Consider the following 17,690-nt stretch of genomic DNA (forward strand, 5'->3'; position numbering starts at 1 on the left):
ATATATATTCATATATTATTTTATTATAATTTCTCATAAGTAATCAAAAATAAAAACTAAGAATTCCAGTAATAATTAATAAAATATTCACTTTTATCGATAATTTAAATTCAAATTTTTTCGTGCCACTAATCATAGCGCGAAATTCAAATCACGAGTTAAAATTAAAAAAAAATGTATAATTAAATAAATTTTACTGTAATTACATTCAATTGCGGTTATAAATAAATAAAAATTCCTCGATTATTTATAAGTATCGATTTCGAAACAAAATTTCAAATAAGCGCGCGAAGTTAAATCGTCCGGTTGCGCGCCCGGCGGACGAAATGTAAACTAAAAATAAAAGGTTGTAATTCAACACACTTGATCGCGATTGATCGTAAATGAGAACGAAAAAAAAACCCATCTGTTATTAGGTTAGTCTACCGTCGAACTTTCATTAGCAACACATGCATCACATAACTGTATTTAAATACTTACACTTAAATAAATATATAAATGAGTAACTTGTGATTTTAATTTTAACCTTTTTGGTTTTAAAACAAATATAAATAAAAAAATATAAATATTATAAATAAATAAATTAGTGTAAAAATAGTAATTTAAAAGTTTTAAAAAATAAGTGAATATGTCAAGTGTTAACGGTGAAAGTAGTAAAGGACCAATACCACCAAGGTGGCTTCACTGTCCAAGAAAATCAGTTAAATTAATTCACAATAAATTTATAGCATTCAAAACCCCGTTGTCGACAAATTTTGACGACCAGGTGTCGGAAGAATGCCGTTTCAATGTCGACATGCTCTTTGCCTCACTTAAAAGTGAGCGTTTAAAAATAGGGTTATGGATTGATCTTACAAACACAAACCGTTTCTACGACAAAGATGACGTCGAGGCTTATGGATGTAAATATTTTAAATTACAATGTCGTGGCCACGGTGAAACTCCTTCCCGAGAGCAAACAAAAACATTTGTCGAAATATGTAAAAATTTTATATCCAAGCATCCTCTGGAAATAATTGGAGTTCATTGTACCCACGGTTTTAACCGAACAGGTTTTTTGATAATAAGTTATCTTGTGGAGACTGATCAGTACAACCTCGACGCTGCGCTAAATATATTTGCCGCAGTAAGACCTCCAGGTATTTACAAAGACGATTATATTAAAGAACTTTACCGTAGATATGACGACGGAGATGACGCCCCGGCGGCACCACCTAGACCAGCCTGGTGCCTCGAGTACGATGACGAAGATGTTGATGACGATGTTTACCAGTCTGCCAGCAGTAATCAGTCCCACGGTAAACGGAAGCGGGAGTATGTAAATAAAAATCCAGTCTTCATGGCAGGAGTTCCTGGGGTCGTCGTCCTCAATGACAACGTCAAAGTGTCCGGTATTCAACGACGTGTCCAAGAAATTTGTAGCTGGAACAGTTCCGGTTTCCCCGGCTCTCAGCCTGTCTCCATGGACAGAAACAACATCAACAAATTGAGCGAAAAACCTTATCGCGTGTCATGGAAAGCTGACGGCACCAGGTACATGCTCCTGATTCAGGGTGGCAACGAATTGTTTTTTATTGACCGAGACAACAGCATCTTCCAGGTCTCCGGACTCGCATTCCCGCATGTTCACGACACCACGAGGACTCTCAAAGACACTCTGCTGGACGGGGAGATGGTTATTGACCGGGCTGATGGTAAAGAGTACCCTCGTTACTTAGCCTACGACATTATTATGTACGACGGCAAGGATGTGAGCAAGAAAGCATTTTTTCCTGACCGCTACACCCTCATTGAAAAAGAAGTCATGGGCGGACGTTACCGCGCACTGAGAGAGGGACGTTTACGTCGTGAACGAGAACCTTTTTCCGTAAGGTTGAAACAATTTTGGGACATATCGCAAACAGGCAGTTTGCTGAGTGATAAATTTGCCAAACAACTGGGCCACGAGCCCGATGGACTGATCTTCCAGCCTTCAAAAGAGCGATACGTAGCAGGAGTGTCCGAGGACGTGTTAAAATGGAAACCTCTGTCGCTTAACTCCGTAGATTTTAAATTAAAAATAGTTACCGACTCGGGTCTCGGTATTCTGCCAACAAAAAAAGGTCTTCTGTATGTCGGCGGGCTCTCAGAGCCCTTTGATAAAATTGACAAGCCCAACAAAGCACTGAGGGAGCTCAACAACAAGATCATCGAATGTAAATACGAAAACAACAAGTGGGTCTTCATGCGAGAGAGGACGGACAAGTCATTCCCCAACTCGTATAAAACGGCCATGTCCGTTTGTCAAAGTATCAAGGAGCCTGTAACGACAAAATATCTTCTGGACTACATCGAGCATCACCGGTATCAAGACGACTCAGATCTGATGCCACCACCGGCCAAACGCATGAGATGACAATTTACTAGTTAATTTAATCCGGTTAAATAAATTTGTTTCATTAAAATTTAATTTTATTTTATTTAATTTTATATTTTAATGAGAATTTTGTAAATAATAATAATTATGTGTAATTAAATTTTTAATAATATTTTTATTATTCAATTGTGTACTTCGATTTTGAGTGATGGTTTGAATTTTAGACTTAAATCTTACACATGATGCATCAATCAATTAAAAGTCAACGCTGTCATTAAATTAAATAAAGACTTATATTAATTACATTTAATATTTTTTATTTTACAATCATCTACTCCCTTAATTTTAATTATTAATTTTTTTTTGGCCAGAGTCAAAACTCCTTGTGGATCCAAAATACATAATTTTACATATAGCACACAGAAAAAAATTTTTACTTGATCTAAGAAATTTTTTTCATTATAAATTGGAGTAAAATTTTTTTTGAGGCAAGAAATTTTTTTTTTTCGTTTTTTAATGCAATTAATTATTTTTATCTGTGTATATATATAGTAGTTGAACAATACACTGATTAAAAAGTTGACTTGATTCAAGAGAAAAAATCTCTAACCATTTTGAAGAAAATAATTTTCTGTAGTCCAGAGAAAAAATTCTTGAGCCAAGAAATTATTTTTGGTTTAAGTAAATTTCTCTTGGTTCAAAATTTTTTGAATCAAGTCAACTTTTTTATCAGCGTTGACATAAAATTAATAATTCGATTAGTTTAATCATTCCATTCATCATATCAATCAATTAATTAATTAATTAGCAATAATTTTATTTAAAAAATAATTAAATAAATGTAGGCTGCTGCGTGCAAGTACTAGATAACTTATTCCTTATAATTCCACTAATTAAGAAAAATTTGTCGTATTTCATTCTGTGGCAGTTTGGTAGGATTAGAAAATCACTTAATTAACTAATTAAGCCTTGATACATTTACCTGATGAACGTAAGTTTTGTTGGACGTAAATAAATAAATTTATACTGCAAATTAATAAATTTATTTATTACAGACCGCACGGTCCAGATTTGGTGCACGAAAGACCTGTCGTCAAAGGAACGGAAATCTCTGCGTGTGAATATTGATTACGATTTTGCTACCAATGTCAGAGTTTCTCCTGATGGCAAGGCGTTTATTATCCACAAATCGCAGAGTAATAATGTCGAGGTCTACGGCCTCAGAAAAAAACCAAATGGGTTTTTTGCATCTGCGACACTTGTCCTCGAGTTTCCAAAAGTAAGCTCTTGTTTATCAGCGAACAATTAAACTAAATTATCACTATTATAATATTACTTGATAATTGAATTGTTAAAGCGGCATGAAGAAGACATTGTGGGAATGGAAATAGCATGCAGTGGCCGTTTTATAATGACTTGTGGGAAAACAAATGATTTAATTGTCTGGGATCTCAAGGGAGAAGTTCTTGCTACTATTGATACTTATTTAGGATCGACGCATATGGCGAAAATTTCACCTTGCGGACGATTCGTTGCTGCTTCTGGTAATATGTCTAATAAATATGGGAATAATAATATTGTTTTACAGTCACATGTATAGGAAATTATATATTTTTTATTTACCACAAAAGGTTTCACGCCAGATGTCAAAGTATGGGAAGTTGGATTCACTAAAACAGGAGAATTCAAACAAATTACATCGGCCTTCAATCTCGGTGGTCATTCATCGGGAGTTTATGACTTTGATTTTAATGCCGATTCCAGTTTGATGGCTTCTGTGTCAAAAGATGGCACCTACCGTCTTTATGATACTAAAAGTATGTTTGTTATTTAATATAAATATAAGACAGCACTCAGCCAGTGTCCAGTTTGTCGGTTAATTGTTTATCAGCAAAATCATTTAAAGACCTGATTTATTTTTTACTGATAAGATTTCTCGCTGAACCAGTTTTGTAAAATTAATTATCATTTTTAAAAACTGGACACTGGACTTTACCATTCTGCTGAAAATTTTTTTTTTTGTTATTTTTAAATTATTCTAGACTCTGTTGAAAAAAAAATTTTTTTAAGAGAACTGAGGACCAGCTGATAAATTTTTTTTATCAGTAATTAATAAATTATTTATTTATTGATAATCATTAAACTAAATTTAATTTTCAGTTGAATTTGAAAAAGGCGAAGATCCACATTTTATTTTATCAGGAACTTGGGAGAATGTGACCCCAACTAAAATGGTAATGTCACCAAACGGTGAAGTGATAGTAATTACTCACGGATCATCTTTATCATTTTACTCAGGGATCAGTGGAAAGTTGGACACTACTATCGAAGATATCGGTGGGTATTAATTTCAAATAAATTTTAAATAATTATTATTATTTTATTTAATTAATTAATTAATTTTTTTACAACAAAGGTTTCGTGTCATGCCTAACATTCGACGCGTCCGGAGAGTATCTCCTGGTGGCTGTTGATCGTTTCATTCGAATAATTCGCAACATTCCGGGCTACCGCTCGGCAATCGAGTCAGCGAAACGTAAATTGGAGCAACGTCAGACTTCAGCGACGAAGGAACGACTTGAAAAAGTTATCGCTGACTCGGAAAAATTCCTGAAGTCGATGGGCGAGCGAATTTTATGATAATTTGCTTGACGATGACGCTAATGATTAATTAACTAATTAATGAATTAATCATTAAAATTTTTATACAATTGCTGTGTAAATTTTATAAGTACATTTAATCAGTTTTTTATTTTTGAATCAAACATACGATTGGACGTTTGATAAATTTTCTTACTGATGTTTTGTAAACTAAAATATACTTTTGCAATGTTGTATAAATATGAATGCATACTTTGACACTTTGTTTTAATTATTTAAATAATCTCGAGTGGTAACTGGTACTTTAAATTACTACGAGTAATTTACAAAACAAAACACGGGTTTAATTTACATTTAAGTTATATATACAATTGAATCAGGTATCAAATTATTTTGATTAAATAATATTAGTTGTTAAATTAATTTAAATTTGAATAGCAGCTAAATTGTAAGTTGTTTTTATTTTATTCTGTTTATCCCGGAGGATCAACAGACGACGACAGGCAACACTGGCAGTCATTGCACGATTATCGCCACGTAAAATTTGATAATTCGCCCGTAAACTTACTCGGCGTAAATTATTTGGAGCTACTGGTCTGCCGCCAGCGAATGCGAACCTGAAAAAATTTTTTAGTTTTTTTAGACAAAAGTTTATTGCAATGGAGACATAAAATTTTTTAACATTTTAATGACGTGTCGGTGAAATCACTTATGCGTCATATGTGACATTTTGACCCCAGCGTAAAAAAATTACCGATACTCCAATTTCATATTCAATAAATTCTGGAATATATTTTTTACTTTCACAAAAAATTTAAATTTTGACCCTGTGGAATTTTTTAAACCGAAAAATATTTTTTTAAATTCAAGTACGCGAAGGTTTTTAAATTTTTATAAAAGAAAAAAAATCTGGGTCTTGTGTCAAAGATAAACTTAAAATTTTGCCCCGTACGTAATTTTTCTAAATAAAATCATTCTGAAGGATGAGTGGTGAATTTTTGTAAGAAATAAATTGAAGGTCTCAGTCGGCGCGAAAATTTTTAAAAAATTGATGCAAAATCGCCTGGAGTCAAAATGGCACCCGCGTTATTTAAAATTTCAAAGAATAGAAACAAAAAAATAATAAATATATACAAGGTAAGTAATAATACCTTATTTCCCGTCGAGGTCCACGTAAAACAGAATCAGGAAATGTATTGAGTCTATCACCAGGTGATTTCGAACTGGGACGTACTTTGGCGTACCGTATTTTACTTCTTACAATGATAGGAAGTAACCGTGGCAAAATTTCTTTACTTTCTTCATTGTCTATTGGTCCCAAGTAAGGCAACAATGAGTCGCCATAATGTTCACTTAATAATTTAAGGTCTGGTAATTTATTATTCGATCTCACTAGAGCGTTAACTGAAAGCTATCAATTAAAACAATTAAAATATTTATTAATCAATGACTTTTTAATTAAATAAAATACTCACCGCGACTTGGTGCCACAGTCTCGAACCCGAAGGCGCCTCGTTCAGAAGATTTCCCAACGACATCAGAGGGTCTGACGGCTGAAAAAATACCAGAGGCTGGATCCCCACCAGCAGCTCCAGAGCAGTTATTTTTTTCTTGTTCATTGTACTGCCGGGTTTGTCGTCTTGCGACAGAACGTTTTCTAGCATCGGTAGAAATTTGTCGGCAGTTGCTGGCCACCTGAGCATCAGCTTCAACGCACAAGTCTTGAATAATGTTTCTACGTTTGAATCTATGAAACTTTGCCCCAGTAACAGTTCTAGTAATAATTCTGTCAACTTTTCCACCTGAAATTTTAATTAATAACGATAATTAGAAATTAATTATTTATTTATTGATGTATTTTATAAAAATAAGTACCGAATTTATGTGGTACGGGTATCCAGTTCCAGTGTTTGATGTGATTGCAATAATGAGTTGACACGCACGTGTTGTAACACGTGTGTACTGAGCGTTATTTGAAATCACAGTTGACCTCGCTATCGAAACTAAAATATTTAATATCCCTTCCCCGTCAAAATGACTATTATTTGTACAGTCGTTCAGTAAAACCTGTAAATAAAATAAATAATTAATTAACAACCAAAAGCAAACAAATAAATCTGCAAGATGGACAAATCCACCTGGTCCCCAGTATCCTTAAAAATTATTTTTTATAGATTTCTGTCTCAAAAGCGTGATAAATTTTTTTTTTATTCTTATCAGTCATTAGTAAAATATCAGAATGAGAAGTAAATAAATTTTTCAGCAAAATATCAATCATCAGTTTGATCCTTACTACGGAGTAACAAGTCAGTTAATTAGGGAGCAGAATAAATTGCGATAAATTTTAACATCAGAATGCTGACATTCAAAACCTCTGTACCTGAAATGTTTTTTTGGATCCATTAAATAGAATTTTTAAGGCGCGTTTAGCGTAAGCATGACGAAACTCGGTATTTTTATCCTCCATAAGTTCGTCTTCATCACAGAGAGGTTCGCTGGCTTGCGACAAATTAACCGGTTCCAAAGCAACGCTGGCCACATCAACGACTTCTTCATGTGGTACAAACACTTGGGCTTCTGTGTGGTAGGATGGCATTGGGTCTGGCGACCCGTATACTGGGTCAGCATCACAGAGAGTCGTGATGACAGAGTTGACATCAGAGGAAAGGAGTTTTTTCCTGCAGCTGTGGCTCAGTCTCGTCACACATTTCTGTAAATAAAATTCAGTTTAATTTAGTAAATAAACCAGTCGCGAATAATTAAAAAATATTGACAGTAAGTTCATGCTCACGTGTAAAATTTCTCGCAAGCGGTAGGAAGCATCCTCGGCGAGTTTCTTTGATAACGAGTCAGGAAGAGGGTGAAGGCCCAGCTCCTCGCCGATCGCGGATATCCAGTCAGTGCTCAGTACTGCGTATCTACGCTGGTTATTACCGTTGGTGATACTCGTGCTGTTATTGCTCGTACTCGTGGTTGTTGTTGACGAACTATTATTGTTTTTCGACGCATAGTTGTGATTTGTTGACGATGACAGGTTAGTTTGATGAACTATTTCTTTCATTATTATTAAATAAATTATTTTAACTCAACATAACAACATTTAAACACTCACGGAATTATTTAAATAATTACTTCATTATTATAAACAATTATATTTTTATTTCAACGTTTAGATGATCGTGATCATGAGAAATGTCACATACTATATATGCAGTTGTACATTAACGTAAATTTGTGTTTACTTTAAATATTATCGACTGTTGGATAAAAAACTATTCTGCATTTTTCAAAGACACCTGAAATCTTCATAACCTGAAAAAATTATATACTCTGATTAGATCAAAGTGTAATGATCGGAGTGACATGAAAGCACAAGAATGTCACGTGTAATTAAATTTTTTAACACAATTAAGAATAATTGGAAGAAATCTGTAGTTGGTGCAGCTGCACTATCATATGGAGTTTCTTATGCCAATCAGAGTTATCAGTAAGTGTTTTTTTAAAATAAGATTATTTTTTAGTTGATGAACTTCACTACTCCACTTGTTTATTTACTTAATTATTTATTTATTTTTTAGAGCAAATCTGTTGATGACAGCTTACTGCAAAGAAGCTGTCAAATATGGTGACGAAATTATCCCACCAACTCGAGCACCCCGGCACATTACAATTATTTTGAACCCGGTTGCCAGGAAAAGGTTTGTTAATTAATTAAGTATGATAGTTATTTGGTAATTTATTTTATTGAATTTAATTGTTGTCTAGGAAAGCCAAGAAGTTGTTTGAAAAATACTGCGAGCCGCTATTTCATTTGGCGGGAATATCAGTGACGATTCTCCAAACGGAGAAGGAGAGTCAAGCGAGGCAGTTGATTGAGAACTTGAATACCAGCACAGATGGTATTTTAGTTGCTGGAGGTGATGGCACTTTGCTGGATGTCGTTACCGGGTTGATGAGAAAGTGCAACGGCAGTACATTTTGCGCACAGCAAATTCCTATTGGTATTTTGCCTCTAGGCGAAGCAAACAGAATAGCTAATTCAATTTTTGGTAGCAAACATGATGAGCTACCTCACATACGCCAAATGATTGACGCTTCCATGGCCGCGGTTCGCGGTATCACCAAGTTCATTGATGTCGTTAAAGTTGAACCACTTGAGGTATTTGTTTTTTTAATAAATTATTTGCTGATGATTTTATTGTTCTTTTTATGTTGACAGCAAGACGAGGAGAATTCAATAAAACCAATTTATGCACTAAGTTCTATCGAATTGGGCGCGTGGAGAGACGCTGATTCTAGAAAAAATAAATACTGGTACTGGGGAAACTTGAGAAGGTATTTTAGTTTTTTTAAAAATTATTTACTCATTGGGAACTCGAGTAACTTTAGACCGAGGGTCAAAATTCAATTTAAATCTCATTCTCAAGAAAAAAATTCTTTGAAAAGAATCAGAATTTTTAAAAATTCTCTTATAAATAAATAAAATTTTGATCAGTGAATTAAATTTAATCACCAATTATTTGCTGTCATTTCTCAATAAATTAAACTTCGATTATAAAATAAAAAGAGGACATTTATTTTAGAATAAATTCTGTTGCAGATATGTGACGTATGTATTTAATGGATTTAAAAATGATCTTAATTGGAATTGTAACGCTACAATAAGATACACGGATCCATGTCCCGGTTGCTCAAAATGTTACCAGCAAAACCAGTCACCCGGGCAATCGGATGTTAGATGGTGGCATGTATTTATTCCTAAAAAAATAACCTTTGGCCAGAGTAATCAAGTCGATTACAGTAAAGTCAAAAATGATGACTGTGATAAGTTCAAAGAAACTCATGTTGCAGCAACTGAGCTAAGTTTGGTAACAAATAATTTAAATAATTCACAGTCAGGTCCGCCGGCAGTCAAATTACAAGTCGGTAAGTTATTAGTAAATATTTATTATTAATTATAAACATATTTACAAATACAAATTATAAAAATAATATTAATTAATTAACTAATAAAAATGATTTTTGGAAGGTCCTGAATCCATAAATTACATTGAATTTGTCACTGAAGGATGGAGGCGGATCAAAGGTAAAAAGAAAGTAATAGAAAATATATTTGAGGCTAAAGAAATTGAATTTCTTCCCGACTCAACAGAAGACTCTGTAAGTATACTTACTAATTTAAAAATTTTTTTTAATTAACAAAAGTTAATTACTAAATAAAAAAATATTCTACTTTTTTCCAGAATAAAAAAGAAAATTATTTTTCAATAGACAACGAAGAGTTTGAACTGAGACCGATGAAAATAAAATTAATTCCTAATGCTGTAAAAATATTTTGCCCGTAATACATGTTAACAATTGATATTGTTTATTTTTTAAATTTTATTTTATATATATAATTAATTGAGCTACTCTTTAAATAGACTTTAAATATGGTAAAGTATCACTGCCGTTCCTATTTTATTTAAATATTTGAATCTTTAATGAATTATATAATTTTAATACTTTTAAATCTGCTAACAAGTCTGATTGTTATTAATTTCGAGGCACTTAGTATCACCAATACAAGCTTAACTAACATCAATTAACATTATAAATTATGTCTACATTATTTCTTTCACATCAAAGTATTTTAACAGCTGAATACTTTTCAATATTTTTTAAATTATTTAAACCCACGATTTATTTTTAACTGTTACGGCCGTACTCAAATTACGTAAAAAATTTAAGGCCAGAGGGAGTCAAAGTTTGTTACTGTTAGTGTCTGGGGGAGGGAGTTTCTAATTTTTAAAAGTAAACACAAAACTTAATAATTAAAAAAAAAAATTAATTAAATTTGCCGCGCCGGAATTCGCCTATGGCTAAACGTAATTAATTTAAATAATTAAATACATCATAATCATAACAATAATTTTTCCAATCCACCATAGATTTGTATTACCGGTCTATCAGTCGATAATTATAAATATATTTTAAATATGACCTATTCCAGGATAAAAAAAATTATGTACAATATAGAGGGGGGGAAGGGATGTTTTGATACGAATTGTTAATAAGAAGGTGGGGGTAAAAAAGAGATGCTAAATGTTTACGCAATTTAAGTACGACCCCTTACCTAAAAATGCGATTACTCGCTTTCTTTGTGATAAAAACTATTATTTTATTATTTAAAATCACCCGTTACTTGACGGAGTATTGACTTCCGTTTTGGGAATAAGCCGTTGATTGTCTTCGGAATTTCTGAACCTTTTTATCAAAAGTCCCGTTCCGATGAATGCCAGTAACAATCCAATGCAAGCTATTCCATAAAAGGTCACGTGCCCCAACAATGGCAGAGTCGCAATAAATTTAATTTGTTTTCCATATGATTCAGTCAAATTCGCCTCCTGTTTGAACCACAGCACAGGCATGTAAACACGCGGTATGTCTGTATATATTCTGTAATTAAAATAAAAATAAATTAGCAATCAATAAGTCAACTTATCATCTTAATTTGACTTACGACAAATGTTTGATCGGTTGAATTAATAAATTTAGTTGCAGACGAGCTTTGACTTGTAGCGGGATTCCGAAATTCTAAATAAAAAATTATCAGTTATGCAATTAGATATTTTTTGATAAAGAAATATAATAATTAATTACGTACTGGTTCAACGAGCATAGAAAATTCATGTTTATCTTTCGAGGGACTCAATCCGTCGACGGCGTTGAGATAACTCGGGTCCGCGAGATAAAAATGCGGCAAACTGATAAAAGCGGGAGCGCCAAATTTGCATGATGACACATTGAGCGCACCACTGGGTTGACACTCGACATCCTGACAGTAGCAAGCACGTGATGGTACATCGGTACCATTGTCAAGCATCCTTGCAGTAGAAACATATTTTTTACCGACCAAACCTTCGTGCTCTTGTTGCTCGCTGTAGTCCAGGTTCAGCAGAGTGCAAACGTCTGGCGCGAAAATGTTAACCGACTTGTTTTCAGCATTCGTCGGCCATATGTCACCTAGTGTGCCATTTATTGAGCCACATTCGTGTTTGAATATCTTCGATTTATTGCTGTAATTCCACTGCTGAATTATCCCCGTGTTCCATAAACCTGATGATCCCGTTAGCATGTTGAAGGTTCCATCATAAGTTTCAGAATTGTTCCGCTGTAATTAAAAATTTTAATTTATTTTACTTATCCCTGCAATTAAAATATCTAGTGACAAATTTATTAAATTAACTTACGTTGTAAAACCAACCGAATCTAGAAAATGGTAAATCTTTAGTTACGTTTAATTTGTTAACTAACTCGAGTAATTCATCATGATAACCATCGAATAATAACTCGCGTACTGTCTTAGTAATTGTTTGTGTTTCGTTGAGAATTTTCAGGACACTATTAACTGCAAGTAGTGCAAATAATCCTTTGAATCTTAATTTGTATCCTATTGACTGAAATTATTTGTTTGATTTAAATTACTCATTAATTAAAAAATAAATATGAAACTTACGGCAGCTACTGGATTAATATTTGTTATTTTATCACTTAACGTTCCGTTTGATTTGGATGCTATGAAATGCCAGACACGTTTTTGTTGAAATGTTATCGTGTCATTTTCATTCCACACTTGATTTACTTTATAATCAACTTCACTGTAAGTTAAATTAATTAAGTAAATAAATCATGCAGTAGATTTATAATCAAATGGACGTTTATAAAAAATTACCTGAAAACATAAGGACCCATTTCATTGAAATGAGGTTTGTACTTAGATTTTAATGAAAAGTCTTTGGGGTTCGTCCAATTAAAGAGATAAATTTCTAAGTACATCGGAATAGGTGTTTTTTCCCACATGGTGTAGCTTTGTGATGTTGGAGACAAGACAAGCTCCTGTGGAAATATCGAATGATTTTTATAGACAAAACTTATGATAATTTTATTGTATTATCCCAAGTAGCACACGGTTTTATGACATCTATAAGACGACAATTTGGAGGCTGTTCGATCTGACGATAAGACAAAAAAATGTTGGCGACAAAGCGATCAGAAATTTGTGACCGGACAAATATCTGCTCAAAAGACTTGACATGACGACAAAAAGTAAATTACAAATAATTGTCAAATAAAATGACTTAGGATGGAAACAAGAAGGCGAATTTCCTACGACGTCTAGGATCTCTGGCTGTGATATTTAGTCGTCACCAACATCTGTAGGTCTTGTTGATGTAAAAAAAATTGGCTGACAAAATAAAATTTGTTTTGTCGTTTGAAAGACATCTTAAAGCTGTCTCTGAGCTACTTAGGATTTTATTGATAATATGAGTACTGACTTTAAAAAGTATTTTATAAAAAATGGAATTCCATAGGAAGCCAGCAGTTATCCCAGAACAAATAGCAGCGCAAGCAACCCCGAAGATGATGCCCAATTTAAATCTGGAAATCCCCATTTTTTTGGGCTGCTGTCTGTAACAAAAATAAATACATTTTTTATTAACTAATTAAAATCTACTTGACTTAAATAAAAATTAATAATTAAATTGCGGATTAAAAATTATTTAAAAATGGGCGCGCAAATATTTTATTTGTTTATTTAAAAATAAAAAACTTGTCTGTTGCTGTCACTGTCGGATTTTTTTACTTCTTAATTACTTTGAATATTTGAAATTAATCCTGATTAATTTAAAAAACAAACAATTAAAATTTCTTACAATAAAGGTGTCGTTTCATCTTCTAACCTCGTTGAAACTGATTCAATTGACATATTTACAATAAATTATATACAATAATTATATATATAATTAAATAAAATATTTATCATAACTACGAACTTAAATAATTATAAAAAATATTAGGAAACACTTTTTTTATTAACATAATAATCATTTGAGTGTCTCCATTTTTGAGATAAGACTCCAACTGATACTTTTTACGCACACATCGATGTAGATATACATATATATCTATATATATGTGTGTATACAAACATCGCATGTAATTACACTTGAATTTTTATGTGTCATTCCTCGAAGTTATAAATAATTAAAATTTCTTCTTCGAAATTTAAGTATTTTTAAGAGATTTGATAAGATTAAATAAATGAAACATATATTTATTAATTTCAAATATATATATGAAAAATCTAGTGCGAATGGGTGACCTAATTATCAAAAGTATCTCAGCCCACGATGAAAATAAAAAAGTTTCCTTATTTAATCACATGACCTTGACTTTTCTCTTCTCGTACGTCATATATATGTATATATACACACACACATATATATGAAAACATGTTTACATTGTCATTGGTCAGTTAATTTAAATTTGAATTCCTATTGTTACTCCATTCGTTATTATTTAAAATAAATATATAAATATAAATAAGTACCCGTTATTATTATTTTTATTTTACTTATATAAGTATAATAGTATATATTATATATAATAATATGTTTTCAACAAATAATGTATCATGACTATGATTATTTTTTGTTTTTATTGTTACACAAAAGTCAAAAGGGTCAAAAGTATTTCAAATAAACAAAACTTTAATTGAAATTTCTTTTTTTATTTTTCAAAATTCAAAAATGGCGGTCTTATATTATTTATAATCCTAAATTTATTATATAACTTATAATTATTATTAATAATAATTATTAAGTCTTACCGACTTTGCAATCCACTTTTATTTATTTTATTATCACCAGAATTTTCTAACTTTGTGTCAACAGTCTCTTGATTTTTAAAATCACTTTCGTCATTACGCTGATCATCACTCATTTCACTTGATAATGCAAGTAATTTTTCACTGACTTCAATTATTTCTCCTCTGTACTCGCTATATATTCAATTTTTTTTTTTTTAATAACTGAGTTAAGGAAATGTTCGAAGTTAGTAAGTAATTTTATTTCTTCTATGGACGTAATGAGTAAATATATGGTGCGAAATGACTAATTTTGATGGAATATTTATATTTTAATTTTTGATAAAGGTGATATATACATATATATACTACATTTAGTAAAGATTCCCAATAAGACTAAATTTAAAATCATACGACTTGATTTTTATACCAATGATTAAATTTTATACTTTTTTTCGTATTAAGTTTTAGATAATATTTTTTTTTTATGATAAAATCATTGTATATAATTAAGTATATATATGTATATATGTTTGTGAGTATATATGTATTTTAAATCTGATTAGGACAGCAAACGATTGATAAAATTTAAAAACAAATGTGGAAAATTTAAGTCTTCTCCCAAATTTTATTTATTTTATATCTTATCAGCAATAAAAATAATCATGACAATAATTTATGAACCAGGGGTCTGTGAATAGTTCGAATTATTTGTAAGTTTTCAAATTATTTGAAACTTTTCAAATTGATGGTAAATTTTTGAATTGCAAAATTTTCTTTTGAATGAATTAAAGTTGTAATATTTTTTGAAAAAATTCAAGTTTTTGTCAGAGGTACGTAGAGCTCAGACACGAATCTACGAAAAAATTTCTCCAAATAAAAATTGAATACTTGAAAGCGGATCAGAATTTTCTCGATTCGAATCGAGTAATTTGAAAATTTTTGAATTATTCGTAAGTTTTCGAATTTAAAATCGAATCAAAATTTTCTTTTGAATGAATTAAAGTTGTAATATTTTTTGAAAAAATTCAAATTTTTATCAGAGGTACGTAGAGCTCAGACACGAATCTACGAAAAAATTCTCCCGATAAAAATTGAACACTCGAAAGCTGATCAGAATTTTCTCGATTCGAATCGAGTAATTTGAAAATTTTTGAACTATTCGTAACTTTTCGAATTTAAAATCGAATCGCGAAAATTCGAACATTCCTATTAAAAACTTTAGATTTATTGAAAATTATTTGATAATTTTTTTTTATAAAATTCAATTTTAAAATGAATTTTTTCCATTCCAATTAAAGTTCATGAATATTTCAAATGATTTGATTTGGAAGTCAAATTAAACTGATTCATTGACTTTCATCTCGAATTGTTAGTGCGATGCAATGATGGCGGGAATAAATTTAAAATAAAACAAAAAAGTTCTATTGCAAAAAAAATGACAATAAATATCTCACTGCATCGGTACAAAATCCACGTCATCTTGGTGTTCATTATCCATTTCCCGTTGTATCATTCTTGTAGCGCAAATTAATATATATATACTTATAATAAATATCAAGAAGATAAAATTCCATGAATTATATTGAACTATAGACACCGATAATTACATAAACCCCAATTATTTATCTCACATTACTTAATTTTAAATAAATATCGTTATCTGATTTATTATTTCGCTCCTGATCACTATCTATTTATTATTTTATTGGAGACGTTGATTTGAATTGTAGGTGAAGATATGACTGATGGACTAGGCGATGCTGCGTAATGATTTGCGTGATTTAATTAATACAGAAGATGGTGATAATAATAAAGGACATTGATTTAAATATCAGTCAGCAATCACGCGTACAAAGTTCATAATTATGTCTCATGATCATGAACCTTTTTGATTATTATATTTTATAAAGATTTAATTATAAACATTTAATTAAAAAAAAAAGATTTTTCTATTGATCGAATCATTACTCACTTCTTCAATGACTCAGTTTTCGAAATCCCGTGGGTGGTTTATGATAATGAGTTGTTTTGCTATTCCGTCACTCATTTAATTATACATAATTTATATTTTTATTTATTTTGTAAACAATTTGTTTTATTATACTTTTATAAGTTATTACCATTGGTAATAGTTTCCATTTAAATCTACGTAATAATTATTGGAAATTATATATTTAATACGTAAATTAAATGACCCAGACATTTTTATGTCAAAGGTCGACTAGTCCATTAAATGATAAAATAAAATTGTCATTGATAGAATCTAGATTAATATATAAATTATTATTACGTTGATATAAATAATTATACAACAGTAATTAAAATTAAGTCATAAAATATTAAATAGTGAGAGTTATATTTTATTTATTTTAAGAAGTGAAAGTGTCGAAGAAATTCACGGCTAATGATTTTTATACTTTCCAATCATTATAAAAAATCTATCACTCATAATAATAATTAAAATTACTCCTATAAAATAATTAAAAGTTTTAACGTAAGTTTAAAAATTTAAAAATACTTACTAGTTTTTTTTGCTTGACTACTGTTTTAAAATATTTTTTTTGTATTTGTTAATTAGTATCACTGGTAATTATTTAATTGACAGTACAACTGACGTTCAATGCACTTTTGTACCGCGATTGTTAATTTATTTACTGATATGTAACTTTACAAGGAAAACCGGTACGGTAATAAACTCGATAGCAGAATAATGTATACATATATTTGTATATATATGTATTGTATGAGGCCGTCGCGGTTTAAGCGAACGGACAAGACTGACGGTTAAATATTTAGCTTCACGTGGTATCTATGTACTGGCAGTTCATGCGAGTTTAAAGTAAAAAATCTGGTGGGGAGCTAACAGTTCATGGATCACGTTTTTTAAATAATAAATTTTTACAGTATACTCTTACTCATCCTTTCTTAAATTACATACTCGATGCTTGTATTGATTGCATTACTTTCTAGTAAAAGTAATTAAACAATAAAATTTATCTTTGAACCCGACCATCGAAACTCTTCAACTTGAAGAATTTAATTTTTAAGGTCAACTGATAACGAATTGGTTTATTGAAAAGAGATATTAAAATATATATCACT

General features: G+C 31.0%; 5 protein-coding genes across 7 annotated transcripts in view; 3 read left to right on the top strand and 2 right to left on the bottom strand.

Moving 5' to 3' along the window:
* Positions 1-5,215, top strand: part of LOC130667593 (transducin beta-like protein 2) — a 27,628-nt gene extending 22,413 nt beyond the window's left edge. Inside the window, exons 3-7 of the mRNA XM_057469264.1 lie at positions 3,412-3,635; positions 3,714-3,900; positions 3,988-4,173; positions 4,517-4,693; positions 4,773-5,215. Coding sequence (XP_057325247.1) covers positions 3,412-3,635; positions 3,714-3,900; positions 3,988-4,173; positions 4,517-4,693; positions 4,773-4,996 — 998 coding nt within the window. The 3' untranslated portion in view covers positions 4,997-5,215. The remainder of the gene's footprint in view (positions 1-3,411; positions 3,636-3,713; positions 3,901-3,987; positions 4,174-4,516; positions 4,694-4,772) is intronic.
* LOC130667597 (mRNA-capping enzyme) lies at positions 404-2,675 on the top strand. The gene has a single exon (XM_057469271.1). It carries the CDS (start codon positions 629-631, stop codon positions 2,393-2,395), a length of 1,767 nt encoding a protein of 588 aa, XP_057325254.1. The 5' UTR covers positions 404-628; the 3' UTR covers positions 2,396-2,675.
* LOC130667599 (uncharacterized) lies at positions 4,716-8,173 on the bottom strand. The gene is made up of 6 exons (XM_057469275.1): positions 7,749-8,173; positions 7,338-7,667; positions 6,833-7,024; positions 6,433-6,759; positions 6,109-6,368; positions 4,716-5,574 (listed from the first exon to the last, which is right to left on the bottom strand). The coding sequence occupies exons 1-6, from the start codon at positions 8,016-8,018 to the stop codon at positions 5,382-5,384; spliced, it is 1,572 nt and encodes a 523-aa protein (XP_057325258.1). The 5' UTR covers positions 8,019-8,173; the 3' UTR covers positions 4,716-5,381.
* A 99-nt stretch (positions 8,174-8,272) lies between these two features.
* On the top strand, positions 8,273-10,342 carry LOC130667600 (acylglycerol kinase, mitochondrial). Its single transcript, XM_057469277.1, has 7 exons — positions 8,273-8,444; positions 8,536-8,655; positions 8,723-9,116; positions 9,177-9,292; positions 9,558-9,883; positions 9,987-10,117; positions 10,201-10,342. Exons 1-7 carry the CDS (start codon positions 8,335-8,337, stop codon positions 10,300-10,302), a joined length of 1,299 nt encoding a protein of 432 aa, XP_057325260.1. The 5' UTR covers positions 8,273-8,334; the 3' UTR covers positions 10,303-10,342.
* Positions 9,889-17,347, bottom strand: LOC130667598 (protein peste-like). 3 transcript variants are annotated; one of them, XM_057469272.1, is made up of 9 exons: positions 16,043-16,328; positions 14,610-14,780; positions 13,276-13,408; positions 12,672-12,835; positions 12,456-12,597; positions 12,190-12,396; positions 11,604-12,110; positions 11,460-11,533; positions 9,889-11,395 (listed from the first exon to the last, which is right to left on the bottom strand). In XM_057469272.1, the coding sequence occupies exons 1-9, from the start codon at positions 16,099-16,101 to the stop codon at positions 11,131-11,133; spliced, it is 1,722 nt and encodes a 573-aa protein (XP_057325255.1). In that variant the 5' UTR covers positions 16,102-16,328; the 3' UTR covers positions 9,889-11,130. The 3 variants fall into 3 exon arrangements, with proteins under 3 accessions (XP_057325255.1, XP_057325257.1, XP_057325256.1); XM_057469274.1 differs by lacking the exons at positions 14,610-14,780; positions 16,043-16,328 and adding an exon at positions 17,111-17,347; XM_057469273.1 differs by lacking the exons at positions 14,610-14,780; positions 16,043-16,328 and adding an exon at positions 13,654-13,881.
* Between the last annotated feature and the right edge of the window lie 343 nt (positions 17,348-17,690).

This window comes from Microplitis mediator, chromosome 5 (genome assembly GCF_029852145.1).
Source record: "Microplitis mediator isolate UGA2020A chromosome 5, iyMicMedi2.1, whole genome shotgun sequence".
NCBI lineage: Eukaryota > Metazoa > Arthropoda > Insecta > Hymenoptera > Braconidae > Microplitis > Microplitis mediator.

Excerpts from the sequence above, each read along its gene's own strand:
- LOC130667599 (XM_057469275.1), bottom strand. The coding sequence starts at position 8,018 with ATGAAAGAAATAGTTCATCAAACTAACCTGTCATCGTCAACAAATCAC. Across the intron at positions 7,668-7,748 it reads GCTTGCGAGAAATTTTACAC|AAATGTGTGACGAGACTGAG; the intron begins GTGAGCATGAAC and ends TTTTATTTACAG. Across the intron at positions 7,025-7,337 it reads GATCCAAAAAAACATTTCAG|GTTTTACTGAACGACTGTAC; the intron begins GTACAGAGGTTT and ends TTTTATTTACAG.
- LOC130667600 (XM_057469277.1), top strand. The coding sequence starts at position 8,335 with ATGTCACGTGTAATTAAATTTTTTAACACAATTAAGAATAATTGGAAG. Across the intron at positions 8,656-8,722 it reads AACCCGGTTGCCAGGAAAAG|GAAAGCCAAGAAGTTGTTTG; the intron begins GTTTGTTAATTA and ends ATTGTTGTCTAG. Across the intron at positions 9,293-9,557 it reads TACTGGGGAAACTTGAGAAG|ATATGTGACGTATGTATTTA; the intron begins GTATTTTAGTTT and ends ATTCTGTTGCAG.
- LOC130667597 (XM_057469271.1), top strand. The coding sequence starts at position 629 with ATGTCAAGTGTTAACGGTGAAAGTAGTAAAGGACCAATACCACCAAGG.
- LOC130667598 (XM_057469272.1), bottom strand. The coding sequence starts at position 16,101 with ATGATACAACGGGAAATGGATAATGAACACCAAGATGACGTGGATTTT. Across the intron at positions 12,836-13,275 it reads TTTATAAAATACTTTTTAAA|GAGCTTGTCTTGTCTCCAAC; the intron begins GTCAGTACTCAT and ends ATATTTCCACAG. Across the intron at positions 12,111-12,189 it reads GATTCGGTTGGTTTTACAAC|CGGAACAATTCTGAAACTTA; the intron begins GTAAGTTAATTT and ends TTTTAATTACAG.